At 40.1% G+C, this 14449-nt stretch overlaps 1 protein-coding gene across 4 annotated transcripts in view; it reads left to right on the top strand.

The window, feature by feature from the left end:
- GOLGA4 (golgin A4) overlaps positions 1-14449 on the top strand; it is a 101012-nt gene that overhangs the window by 28597 nt on the left and 57966 nt on the right. For 3 of the 4 annotated variants that reach the window (XM_025376172.1, XM_025376170.1, XM_025376169.1), the window contains 3 exons: positions 2392-2457; positions 7759-8073; positions 11813-11860. In XM_025376172.1, coding sequence (XP_025231957.1) covers positions 2392-2457; positions 7759-8073; positions 11813-11860 — 429 coding nt within the window. The remainder of the gene's footprint in view (positions 1-2391; positions 2458-7758; positions 8074-11812; positions 11861-14449) is intronic. The other variant, XM_025376173.1, reaches the window with a different exon arrangement.

Below are 14449 nucleotides of genomic sequence, written 5' to 3'. Positions count from 1 at the left end.
ACTGGTCTGATAGTAGACAGAGCTCAGGTAGTAATGCGAGTGATAGGGAGCAGCTGTAAATGCAGATGAAGTTTCGCTTGCTCACTCACTGCTCTCCTCCTGCTGTGTGGCCCCGTTCCTAAAAGGCCATGAGTTGATACTGGACTGTGGTCCAGATATTTGTGACCCCTCTTTTATAATGTGTAGTATATTATATTTTTAGACCTAGAAGGCATTCATTGTGATGTTACATGGATAGATGCCGTGTATACAACTGGAAGATAAAAGTTAATTCCTGTGTTCTCCCAACCTTTCTTCCCTATCTAACTTTAAGGAAATGTCTTAGACTGATAAAATTTGAAAGCTTTTTATTAGAGGGAAGAGGAGGTACTTAAAGTTTGTCTTTATTAGGGAAAAGTTGAAACATATTACAAAAGTGGGAATAGTGTTGGTACAAGAACCCCTCCCCATATCCATTACCCAATGCCAATAATTAATAACTCATGGCCATCTTGTTTTATCTATTACCCTAACCCCACACTTCCCTGACCACACCACTACCATCTTGCCTACTTGTGCAGCTCCCCCTGGCTTCCCCACTCCCACCCCATTGGGTATTTGAAGCAAATTTCAGAAGTTCTGTTCCGTCAGTAAATATTTTGGTATATATCTCTAAAACAGTGCTTCCCAACCTCCAGGCACAGGTCTGTGGCCCGTTAGGAACTAGGCTGCACAGCAGGAGGTAAGAGGCAGGCAAGCAAGTGAAGCTTCATCTGCATTTACAGCTGTTCTCCATCACCCGCATTACCACCTGAGCTCTGCCTCCTGTTAGATCAGTGATGATATTAGATCCTCATAGGAGTGCGAACCCTGTTATGAACTGCGCATGCGAGGGATTGAGGTTGTGTGCTCCTTATGATAATCTAATGCCTGATGATCTGTCACTGTCTCCCATCACCCCCAGGTGGGATCATCTAGTTGTAGGAAAACAAGCTCAGGGCTCCCACTGATTGTATATTATGGTGAGTTGTATAATTATTTATTATACATTACAGTGTAATAACAATAGAAATTAAGTGCATAATAAATGTAATGCACTTGAATCATCCCAAAACCATCCCTGCACCTCTGGTCTGTAGAAAAACTGTCTTTCATGAAACCCGTCCCTGATGCCAGAAAGGTTGGGGACCACTGCTCTAAAAGATAAAGATGTCTGGGCATGGTGGCTCACGCTTGTAATCCCAGCATTTTGGGAGGCTGAGAAGGGCAGATCACCTGAGACCAGCCTGGGCAACATGGGGAAACCCTGTTTCTACAAAAAGTACAAAAATTAGCTAGACATGGTAGTGCACACCTGTAGTCCCAGCTACTGAGGAGGCTGAGGTTAGAGGATCCTTTGAGGCTGGGAGGTTGAGGCTGTAGTCAGCTGTGAGCATGCCACTGCACTGCAGCTTGGGCAATAGAGCAAGACCCTGTCTCAGAAAAAAAGGATTAAAAAATTTTAGCCACAATATTATTTATCACACCTAAAAATTAGTAATTTCTTACCATCAAACTACCTAATCAGTGTTCAAAAAGTAGAAAACACCTTTGCAAAACTGCAAAATGCAAGATGTAACTACTGAAACATAGTGGCTGGCATTTGGTGGAATGGTTTTGTTTAAAACATGGAAGTTATTTTATCATGAGTTACTTCTATAGTTCTAACTAATTTTAGTTAGACAGTGAATTATAAATGCAATGTAGAATTTTGAACCTCAAAGAATCTCATCTAGTATCATGAAATCTATGCTAGTATGATGTAATCGGTAGAATGTTGCTTAACTGGGAGCCTTTGGCATACCAACAGAACAGAATAAAACAAAAATCTTTCACATCTGGAAGAAGAGGTTTTTAAGTTCTTCTGAAAATTATCATTATTTCATTTAGATTGCTAACTTCAAATGAATGAGGCATTACCATTTCTTGCTGTCAATATAGTTTTCAGAGCTTAGCCCAAATAATTTTGAGTATTATTTTATTGTAGGAAAAAATTGACATTACTTACTTTTCTGGATAGTTTTCTGTTTGAGTGAGATTTGTTAATTGATTCCCTGATATTGATTTTTGTTATGGGGGAAAAACTGGGGACATAATGAGAAGAGGTATGTGACTAGCTTGAAATAGGTTTTGCTACATACTAATCTTTGCTGTTGAGTTCTATGTATTACAGCAAAATGAATTTTCTAAAATACTTACCATACTACAATAGTTTTGCCTTGCATGAAAACATTCTAATAAATGAACAATTACTAATTTTGTTTAGTAGATAAATGTATCTAGTAGATCTTGGTATATGGGCTTTATTCTTAACAGTTTTAAACCTTTAGTTTTTTGTTCTTTTGCTTTACAATGTTTCTTTCTTTTTCTTAGAATGCATCTACTCATGCCTCGAAATCTCCTGACAGTGTTAATGGAAGTGAACCAAGCATTCCTCAGGTCTGTTACTAATTGTTATTTTAGAAAATAACAAGTAATTTCAGTGTTGGTCAGTCTATATTAGTTATTAGCATCTGACTTCACATTGAAATGGCGATGTCCAAATATTCAGTACAGTGTATATGGTAAATACAGGTTTGCTCATGGTTTCTTGGAAAAAGTTTTAAATGAAAGCAGGATTGTATTATTTCTCATTTTAAAAATTAATGTGAAGCCAGGCACTGTGGCTCATGCCTGTCTGTAATCTCAGCACTTTGGGAGTCTGAGGTGGGCGGATCACTTGAGGCCAAGAGTTCAAGACTAACCTAGCCAACATGGCGAAACTCTGTCTCTACTAAAAATAGAAAAAGTCAGCCGGGAGTGGCACCTGCCTGAAATCCCAGCTACTTAGGTGGCTGAAGCATGTGAATCACTTGAACCCAGGAGGCATACGTGGCCGTGAGCTGAGTTTGTGCCACTGCACTCCAGCCTGGGCGACAGAGTGAGACTCTGTCCAAAAAAAAAAAAGGATAATAATAATTATGAGAAAGTAAAAACTTTTTGAAAAACTGTGATATGAGTTTATGGTTACAAAAGATCATGGAGGTAGCCATATTGAGAGACATACTGAGTTATATAAGGTGGAAGGGGAATATAAAGGAATGAGATCTTTTAAAGTATTCTCTACTTTAAAGTGTATTTTACTACTAGAGTTTAGGTTGTCCTTGATTTTAAAAAGTTATTTATAGAGAGGGGCTCAAGTCTTTTTTTTTTTTTTTGAACCTTTCCAAAAAAGAAAAAAAAAATCATTGTGATAGCAGGCTGGGTGCGGTGGTTCAGGCCTGTTATCCCAGCACTTTAGGAGGCCAAGGTCGATGGATCGAGACCGGCCCAGCCAACATAGCGGAACCCTGTCTCTACTGAAAAAATACAAAAATTAGCTGGGTGTGGTGGTATGCGCCTGTAATCCCAGCTATTCAGGGGACTGAGGCATGATAATTGCTTGAGCCTGGGAGTGGAGGCTGCAGTGAGCTGAGATTGTACCACTGTGCTCCAGCTTGGATGACAGAGTGAGACCCTGTCTCAAGGAAAAAAAAAAAAACCTTGTGATAGCAGTGTTGGAGATGAACATTTGTTTACTTTGGTTTTAGTGATGACTATTGTCATTATCCTGTCTGTTCTTAGTAGTCCCTAATGTAAAATAGTAGTATTTCTAATTCTGCGAACCCAGGGCATGAGTCTAGACAAGTTGATTTATGAGCTAAATGATTCGTGAACTAAATTACCTGGACAAAACATTCGGAAGTATTGTCTTAACAAATGTTTAAATGAGCTTCCAAAACTCCGTGGATGGGTGTCATGTGAGCTTAGATCCTCATAACTGTCAGTGAGGCTGGTCAGGTTCTGGGGACAGCCCAAGTCCCTGGGTCTGTTAACTCTGGTCTTGAGCAGCCACTCCAGTTAATCCCGAATTCTCTACAAATACATAATTTTCTATAAGTTCCATGAAGTAGGGGTAAAATATTGGGAGGCATCAGTCTAAACAGCACTGTACTGAACATATCCAGTGATCTTTAAATGATACTATTACAGAGTATGATTTAAAATGTATATTTTCTTTTCTTTTCTTTTCTTTTGAGACAGAGTTTCACTCTGCCCAGGCTGGAGCGTAATGGCGTGATCTCGCCTCACTGCAATCTCTGCCTCCCGGGTTCAAGCGATTTTCATGCCTCAGCCTCCCAAGTAGCTGGGATTGCAGGCTCCTGCCACCACGGCAGGCTAATTTTTTGTATTTTTAGTACAAACAGGGTTTCACCATGTTGGCCAGTCTGCTCTTGAACTCCTGACCTCAGGTGATCCAGCCGCCTCAGCCTCCCAAAGAGCTGGGATTACAGGCATGAGCCATCGCACCCAGCCTGAAATGCGTATTTTCTTCTCTCATGGAATAGTCCAAAAAGACTATAGTTAGGAATGCAAAAACTTGAATGAGTCAACTTTATAACAAATTCAGAATTGTAATTAAGACAAAGAGTGAATGTAGGTGATATTCAGGAAATAAGCTCACTGAGGGCTTTGCGCTTTCTTAAATATTACAGATATTTTCTTAAAAAATAAAATGGTATTTATTGTGTACTGTGTATTAGACATATATGAAACATTTTACATATATTATCTCATTCATTCTCATAACAAAAAGATGACTTCCCTCAGTTTTTTTTTTTTTTTGAGACAGGGTCTCTCTCTGTCACCCAGGCTGTAGTGCAGTGGTGCAGTCATAGCTCACTGCAACCTCAAACTCCTGGGCTCAAGCAGTGCTCTCACCTCAGCCTCCCAGGTGACTGGGATTACAAATGTGAACCATCACATTTGGCTTGTTTACTTTTATTTTAAACAAATTTCTGAAAAGTTGATTTTGGGTTTAGCAAATTAAAAACAGTGTATGTACACGAAGCGAGGGGGAAATGCTTACTATATTTGAGCATATTGACAGCAGCAGGAAACCATAGTTCACAGCAATGTTGAAGACATGGTAAAAAGCACACCCTAGAGTTCTTAAAACATAGCAGCCTGTGGACCCTCTTATGTCTGGGGCAAAGTAGCCTACATAGATCTAACATTCCTAATCCAAAAATCTGAAATCCATAATGCTTCAAAATCTGAAACTTTTTGAGTACCCACATGATGCCACAAGTGGAAAACTTCACGCCTCACCTCGTGATGAGTTGGAGTAAAAACACTGGTGTACAACATAGTTTATTCAGTGTTCCCAAGGGAAAAAAGACTCTCCCTACCCTCTAGCTGTAAGATTTTCTTTTCCAGGCATACCCAGATTCTCTCATATGAGTATGTCCACAAAGGGTTACACAGTGGCACATGTGCAAGCCAGATGGTGCCAAGGGCAGGTTCCCCGTGATGCTCCACATGGGTCCAAGACTTATGTGCTTTACTTGCTGTTTTTTTTCCCTTCTTCTCTGCTCTGTTGTATGAAGATTTGTTGAAAATGTCAAAAAGGCCTGCAGAGGCCCAGCATGTTGGCTCACGCCTGTAATACTGGCACTTTGGGAGGCTGAGGTGGGCAGATCACCTGAGGTCAAGAGTTAGAGACCAGGCTGGCCAACATGGTGAAACCTCCTCTCTACTGAAAATATAAAAATTAGTCTGGTGTGGTGGCACGTGCCTGTATTCCCAGCTACTTGGAAGGCTGAGGCATGAGAATCACTTGAACCTGAGAGGCGGAGGTTGCAGTGAGCTGAGATCACGCCACTGCACTGCAGCCTGGGCAACAGAGCAAGACCATGTCTCAAAAAAGAAAAAAAAAAAAATTAAAAAGCCATCCAGCAGAATGCCTCCTCCTCCCTAGTGGACCCATTTCCTGGTCCCTCAGTTGCTTCTGGTGTTTCTTTTTACGTAAAAAAAAAAAAGAAAATACAGTGTAGAGTAACTTTTCAATCAAAACACAGCATCGTAGATAGAGACTGAAAGCTTACCATTGTTTGTTGTTGCTGTTGCTTAACAGCTATTACAGATATTCTGATGTTACTACTGTGCTGCTTAGTTACCCTGAACACGGTTTTTTTCTTTACTGTGTTAATGGTATGTCATATATATATTTCTTTTACTGTGAAGTACTTATGGGTGAATAAGCGTAAGAAAAGTATTGCTTATCAGTAGCATGTAAGTTCAGAGTCAGGAGTGATGGTGGTGCCAGACAACCACAGATTGTATTTGTGGCTGAAATTGTGACACCTTTGCTTTCTAATGGTTCAGTGTGCACACTGTTTCATGTACAGAAATGATTAAAAATATGATAAAAATTACCTTCAGGCTATGTGTATAAGGTGTATATGAAACATAAATGAATTTCATGTTTAGACTTGGGTTTCATCCCCATAACATCTCACTATGTATATGCAGGTATTCCAAAATCTGGTTCCAAGGTTTTTGGATAAGGAGTACTTAGTCAAAATGAGTTCACAATATACATATTGTTTTATAATTTGACCTTTCCCATTTAATAGTATATCTTGAACTTGTTTCCATATATTATTGTTTATTTTTAACTTTTTTTTGAAAATACTTTATAGCCCAGGACATACTTTTCAAGTTGCCTTGGGGAGTGCTCTCCATATACTATAATTTATAAACTGTATCCTGTAATGATAAACGTTTGGGTTATTTCCAGTTTTTACTCTTTTAAACCACCTGTGATATATCTGGGTGTATGAAGGGCATGGGGCATATTATCTGCTCTTACTCCTACCTTGCCCAGTATTATTAAATCTCTAGAATCTGTGAGCAGAACATTTCTGTTTTGATTTTTTAAACTCTAGACTGAAGAGAATCTTTTTTTTTTTCCCTGTGTTTTTTGCCTCCACATGATGTCAGATTCCCTGGAGTATTTCACTCCTGGCACCTTTGAGATCATACAGTGACCCTGTTGTTAGCTAATGAGAATGAGCTTCTAGGAGACATCGTTGAATATTGACTGCTGTGACCTGAACAAAATAATACTGCTTAGAACAGTTAGTTGAATTAGGTCATATTATTTTTCATTGTGACTAAATTAATTTGTTGTTATTCCACTTAATTAGGAGGACAGGTCTTGCTTATCACTGTCTAACATTGGAGTTACTGATCTGTGCAGAGGGACTCTAACTCAGACCTTTCAACTGTCCTCCATGATTTGTTAATGCCTATTTTTATTCCTAGTAGACAAATGGTAAGTAGAACAGAGTTGGCTGTTACTAGTCAACTCTGCTTCACGTTCCCTTATTAAACAAAGTGGATTCATTACATATTACCCTCCCCCTGCCCCAATTCACCTCTTTTCTTGAGAATGATCAAGCATCGCTACATCCATAAAGACCCTCCAGATAAAGCCCACTCGAGTTCAGTTACACACTTCACATTTCATGGTACGTACCTACATTTTAGACACTGGATATGCAGATGGTCACTACCTTCAAGGATCTTACAGTTTAGTGGATGAATCCTCACAATACACTTCTGAAGTCAGCTTGGAAAGTACTGCTTTTTTCTTTCTTACAGATGTGCAAACTGAAGGAGAGTGACTTACTGAAGGGCATTCTATCTCTAGGTGACAGACCTGGGACCTGCACCCCAGTCCTCTGACTCCAGGTCCAACAATTTTTCAGCAATAACCAAGTGTCTTGTTTTTCAGAAAACAATGTATTATGTAAAATGTCAGGAATATAAATTCAACTTGTTAGAACTTTTATTAGATTATTGCTGGTGATAGGGGTAATAGAAGTCTAAATGTGTGTATTTTAACCCACACATTCTGTTGGGTTTTGGTTGCAGTCAGGTGACACACAGTCTTTTGCACAGAAGCTCCAGCTCCGGGTGCCCTCCGTGGAGTCTTTGTTTCGAAGTCCAATAAAGGAATCTCTATTCCGGTCTTCTTCTAAAGAGTCTTTGGTACGAACATCTTCCAGAGAATCCCTGAATCGACTTGACCTGGACAGTTCTACTGCCAATTTTGATCCACCCTCCGATATGGATAGCGAGGCTGAAGACTTGGTAGGGAATTCAGACAGTCTCAACAAAGAACAGTTGATTCAGCGGTTGCGAAGAATGGAACGAAGCCTAAGTAGCTACAGAGGAAAATATTCCGAGGTAGGAGCATGATCTTTTTGCCTGTACAAAAATTTCTTCCGCTTGTTCTCTCATTCACATTACTGTATTGCTTTACTCCTGTGATTGGCTAAACTGTTAATTCCCTAGATATATCCTGGTTACTAATGGTATGTAGTTTGTGGCAATATTTAGTTAAAGACTTTCAATATCTAGTTAAGTAAAGACAGAGGCCCTTTGGCAAGACTCTTGGTAAAAGTATGGAAAAGATTGTTGTCTGTAGCCTTCTGGTTCTTATATTCTGTTCCCCTCTCCTTTTGTAGTCCCTCTGTTCAAGGTCACTTGAACACCCAGTGTGGAGTTCATCTTCTGTTCTCATATCCTCTCCTTTATTCCTTTCTAACTGATGCGACTCCAAAATGACCTCATCCTGCCAATGAGGTTCCCATTATTACTGACTCTAAAATTGTTTTAGGTAGCCTGATTATCTGACAGGTTTGGTTCGTTCTCATTGTACCTACATTTAAACCTTTGCCTTGGATCAATCTTTTCATTGCTAAACCCGTGAGAATGACACTCCTTGTTTGGTCTAAGGGAGGAAGGAAGTCAGTGCTAGTCCATTTCGCTTTTCAATCCTTTAGGAATGTAGCATCTTCCTTTCAGGCTAAATTTTATTTGTTGCCCTCCCTCAATTCCCTCTGCATCCTATGCAGTTACAACAGTTCTTTCTCAGGAAAGCCTTTTTGGAGTAAGTTGTCCATATCTTTTTGTTTGTTTATCTTAAAATGTGTAATGTCTTATGGTTTGTAAATCACCATTGTAGTTAATTTTAATTAATGAATACTAAAGTTCAGAGTCAGTATGTTAAAGATGGCTGTAACTTCTGTTTCCAATTATGACTACAATATGAGTAATTTTATCCTACAACCAAAAACAAAACAAAAACCCAAATGAAATATACAAGATAAGATATCTTTTTAAACTATGAAGTGCTGACAAAATAGGAAGCAATTATCAGGCTTAAATATATAGGGTGGCTGGAACCCACCTGGAGATATAAAGAAGGCATTAAAGCCATGTATGTCATGAGGCACCTGTAGAATCAAGCACCTTTTTCCTTTACATTTTTTTAACTTTTATTTTTAAATTTCTACCAAAGTTAATAATGGTCTTGAATCTTTAGTCTTGTTTCTTCACTAGCTTAACCATGGCTTTTAAGTTTGAAGCTGGGGTAGTAGCATTTAAATATGCTAGACACTGTGTATTTTATATTTATTTGTTGTTGTTGTTGTTGTTGTTTTTGAGACAGGGTCTCACTTTGTTGCCCAGGCTGGAGTGCGGTGGCTCAAACACGGTTCATTGGAGCTTCAGCTTCCCAGGCTCAAGCGATCTTTCAGCCTCAGCCCCAGCCCTGTCAAGTAGCTGGGACTACAGGTGCAGACCACCACACCCAGCTAATTTTTGTATTTTTTCATAGAGATGAGGTTTTGCTATGTTGCCCAGGCTGGTCTCGAACTCCTGAGGTCAAGCGATCCTCCCGCTTCAGCCTCCCAAGGGCTGTTCTTATAGGCATGAGCCACTACACCTGTCCTGTGTATTTTATATTTATAATGTCATGTAATATTGTACCATTCCTGTAGATGTTAATTAGCTCAATTTTGTAGAAAAAGAATTGGAGAGTCATAGTAACTTGCTGATGTTGCCTGGTAACTTGCTTATGGTCGGACAGGTTGTAGTTGCAGAGTCTGGATTTGATTTTAGGTCTTTCTGGTTGTTTCTAGTATTCTGTGCTGTCTCAGAGTCAGGCAGCTTATTGGGATCAAAAGAACTCATAGACTTTGTCTCTACCTCTCTTTGGCATTGTTAGTGCCTAGGATGAAATAATGTTGTAAATGACGTCTGATTCTTGGGTTACTCTTCCACACACACCACCCCCCTCCACCCGTTTTTTGAGCACCATTTTTCTTTTTCTTTTATTTTTAGTTCAGGGATACATATTCAGAATGAGCAGGATTGTTACACTGGTAAATGTGAACACCATTTTTCTATTTTTTGTGAGATGGAGTCTCACTCTGTAGCCCAGGGTGGAGTTCAGTGGTGTGATCTCGGCTCACTGTAACCTCTGCCTCCTGGATCCTGGGTCAAGCAGTTCTCCTGCCTCACCCTACAGGCATGCGCCACCATGCCCAGCTAATTTTTGTATTTTTAGTAGAGAGAGGGTTTCACCATGTCGGCCAGCCTGGTTTCCATCTCCTGACCTTGTCATCTGCCCACTTCGGCCTCCAAGAGTGCTGGGATTACAGGCGTGAGCCACCGCGCCCAGCTGTGACCACCGTTTTTCTGTGTGGTGTTATAATAGTAAGCGAAGAGTCCTGGTCTTAGGCAGAATTTTGTTTTTTATATTATTTGTTGCTAGACTCACCTTCCATTGCTGCTTTTTTTTTTTTTTTTGAGACAAGGTCTCACTCCTTCACCCAGGCTGGAGTACAGTGGCGTGATCACAGCTCACCTTGCAGTCTTGAGTTCCCAGGGTTAGGTGATTCTCCCACCTCAGTCTCCTGAGTAACAGGGACCACAAGCACACACCACCACGCCTGGCTAATTATTTTGTATTTTTGGTAGAGATGGCATTTTGCCATTTTTGCCCAGGCTGGTCTCCAGCTCCTGGGCTCAAGCAGTCCTCCTGTCCTGGCCTCCCAAAGTGCTGGGATTACAGGTATGAGCCACCATGCCTGGCCCTATTGCTGCCTGTCTTTTGATTCAGGATATCACTAGTGGCATTTGGGGGACGCAACAGCCTTCCAAGGTAAATGGCAAAGCTCTAATAAGGGATGCTTCCTCTTAAATCTGCAGCTTATTTCTTTAGCACTTCCAAAGTAGGGTCCAAAGAATTCACTGGAGCCATGTACTTAGCCTTCAGATGAGTAACGTTTTTTTTTTTTTTTTTTTATTATTATAGAGACAAGGTCTCACTAAATTGCCCAGGCTGGTCTCGAACTCTTGGGCTCAAGTGATCCTTCTACCTTGGCCTCTCAAAACGTTGGGATTACAGGCATGAGCCACTGTACCCGGCCCTAGATGAGTAATGTTTTATAACTTATAGGCTGAAAAGATTTGTTAATCCATAATTTCATCAGGGTGTGCTAGAATGTTTAAATACCGTATTTAGGTTAAATGGTTAAATATCTCTTTAAGGACTTGAATTACCAGTTTTCATCTGTTGATCATGAGGTTCTTTGCTTAGATTTTTGCAGAGCTATAGTCACAGACCCTATAACCAGAAGGAACTTTTAGAAATCAATTACATGATCTATTATAGTCCAAAGCAGAAAAGTCGCCTGGTGAGCTCATTAAAACATAGTTTCCTGTCTCTCCACACCCTTCCCAAATCTTATTCAGTTAAATTGGGGTGGGGCCCAAGAATTTCTCTTTCAAGCAAACTTGCAGGTGATGCTATTGCTGATTTAGTCTGTGACTATAGTTTGAGTAGCCTCCTGCCTTTAGGCAAGCTGGCTTGAATCACCACCTGTGAATTAGGTACTAAAATTTAGAGGTATATCTCTAAGATGAAGTCATATGGAGATTTAATGTCTGTCAAATTTACATTTTATTTTTTAGAAATGTATGTCCTATGTTAGTTTTGACTGTCATGCATCTAATTAGGTTATCTTATAAGAACTCTTCTAATTTATTTTTTGACTTTCATAAAGAGAATTTTTTAGTGGACTTTAGAATAATTGCATTTATTTAAGAATGACTAATGTTGATGACCATATTTTAGCTTGTTACAGCTTATCAGATGCTTCAGAGAGAGAAGAAAAAGCTACAAGTAAGTCATTTGTCGACTGTATTATTAAGTCATAATTTTTAAATCAGAAAGATCTTACATAGTAAGGTATTTCTAACCCTTCCTTTTAAATAATTGTGCATATGAACAAAGTATTAAACTTGTTTTAACATTATTGGAGGTTTTGATAAAGAGAAAGTGAATGAGATCCCAGAGATTTTACCTCTGTTAAGGATGAACTTCCTTGAGTTACAGATCTCTGTAATGTTTAAGAAGTTAGAATTTACAGCATGCCTCTCTCAAGCATGTTTTCTAGTGTCTCAGTCTACAGGTTGCTTCCTTGTTTTAGTAGTAAAGACATGTCTAACCTTCCATGCAGAGTGGTAACACCAGTTATTTATTGTTAATTCAATGTTCTATTTGTCCGTAGAACGTAGGAAATAAGATGATTGCAAAGAGTTTTTAGTTTATTTAATAATGTTTTCTTTCTCTTTTCTTTGAAATGGAGTCTCACTCTGTCACCCAGGCTGGAGTGCAGTGGTGTGATCTCGGCCCACTGCAACCTCTGCCTCTCAGCTCAAGCGATTCTCCTGCCTCAGCCTCCCGAGTAGCTGGGATTACAGGCGTCCATCACCATACCTGGCTAATTTTTATGTTTTTAGTAGAGACGGTGTTTCACCATGTTGGCCAGGCTGGTCTTGAACTCCTGACCGCAAGTGATCCACCCTCTTCTGCCACCCAAAGTGCTGGTATTAAGGTGTGCACCACTGCACCTGGCCTTGATAATGTTTTCTGAAACATGCAGCCCATTGAAGTGGGAGGTAATTTTGACTTAACCCATTGTGCTGTTAATATTCCATGAATTCATTCTCAAAAGGTTACCTTATTCTTAAGTTTGGTTGGTATCTTGTTTGTGTTTCTTCTGTGAATTGCCTATGGATTTTTATTTTTAGATGTAGGTAAGTAATTCTGACACTAAGTGACAGTAAAGAATTGTGGTTTCATAGTTCCAAATTTCAATAATGTTAAGAGATAAAATTTGGCTGGGTGTGGTGGCTCATGCCTATATTCCCAGCACTTTGGGAGGCCAAGGTGGGTGGATCATCTGAGGTCAGGAGACCAGCCTGGCCAACATGGTGAAACCCTATCTCTAGTAAAAATACAAAAATTAGCCGGGTGTGGTGACGGGCACCTTTAATCCCAGCTACTCGGGAGGCTGAGGCAGGAGAATAGCTTGAGCCTGGGAGGCGGAGGTTGCAGTAAGCCGAGATCATGCCATTGCACTCCAGCCTAGGTGACAGAGCAAGACTCCATCTCAAAAAAAAAAAAAAAAAAAAGATAAAATTGAATGCTTTGCTCTCTTTTCTACGTGTGTGCATGCCTAGAAACCTTTTAAAATAGGCAAATATCTTTTCAATAGAGCCAGTGAAATTAAAATTGTGGGTATTGCCAACACTCTTACCTATGCTGCTTGTACTAGCTAACATTTATTGAGCTCCTACTATGTGCCACACATTTTGGTATATTTAGTTCTAGCCTCTTTCCTGTGAAGAAACTGAGGCAGAGTGATTCGTTCATTGTTGCACAGGTTGTAAGAGGTAGGGAGGAGAGCCAGGATCTTTTTCCTAGCAGTTAGACTGCAGAGCATGTGCTTGTAACTACTGCACTACAGTTTTTCATCATTCTCAACATGGCGTGTTCCTGCATTTAAAATTTTATATTTGAAACCGAACAAACAAAACCTGTGTTCATGGGTTTTTTTGGGAAAAAAACTTTGGTTTTGTTTTATTCACTTACAAGTCCCCACAATACAATCCAGTCATACTCCCTTGGTCATAAGTAAGCCATTTGCCTATCTATATCCCCTTGTTTTGCTCGTTAGTCCACACAAACCGGTGAAGTTTCAGATTACTCTATTCCTTTACCTCTGTATTTATGTTGTACAGGGATATATGGTTACTTTGTTTCCATAGGCCATAACTTTCCAAGTTTAATTTCCTTTACTAGAGAAAAGTACCTTCCTTACCCTACCCCAGGAAAGGGTGAGTCATTTCATCTCTCAATATTAGTCTTTTATTAGCTTCTCAATTTTTTTTTTTTTTTTGAGAAGTCTCGCTTTATCGCCTAAGCTGGAGTGCAGTGGTGCGATCTTGGCTTACTGCAACCTCCGCCTCCTGGGTTCAAGGAATTCTCCTGCCTCAGCCTCCTGAGTAGCTGGGACTACAGGCACGCACCACCATGCCCGGCTAATGTTTTTTCTTTTTTGAGTAGAGGCGGGGTTTCACTATGTTGGCCAGGCTGGTCTCAAACTCCTGACCTCGTGATCTGCCTGCCTCGGCCTCCCAAAGTGCTGGGATTGTAGGCGTGAGCCACCATGCCTGGCCAGCTTCTTGATTTTTTTTAATGTATGGTTACTAATTTAGCCATCTGATGTTCTTTGTGAAGTTTTCTGGATTTTTTTTTTTTTTTTTAATGGAGTCTCACTCTTTCGTTCAGGCTGGAGTGCAGTGGCACGATCTTGGCTCACTGCAAGCTCCACCGCCCAGGTTCACACCATTCTCCTGCCTCAGCCTCCCGAGCAGCTGGGACTACAGGCACCTGCCACCATGCCCGGCTAATTTTTTTTGTATT

This window comes from Theropithecus gelada, chromosome 2, assembly GCF_003255815.1.
Source record: "Theropithecus gelada isolate Dixy chromosome 2, Tgel_1.0, whole genome shotgun sequence".
Taxonomy (NCBI): domain Eukaryota; kingdom Metazoa; phylum Chordata; class Mammalia; order Primates; family Cercopithecidae; genus Theropithecus; species Theropithecus gelada.
The sequence above is the reverse complement of the archived record's forward strand: the minus strand, read 5'-3'. Positions and strand labels throughout refer to the sequence as shown.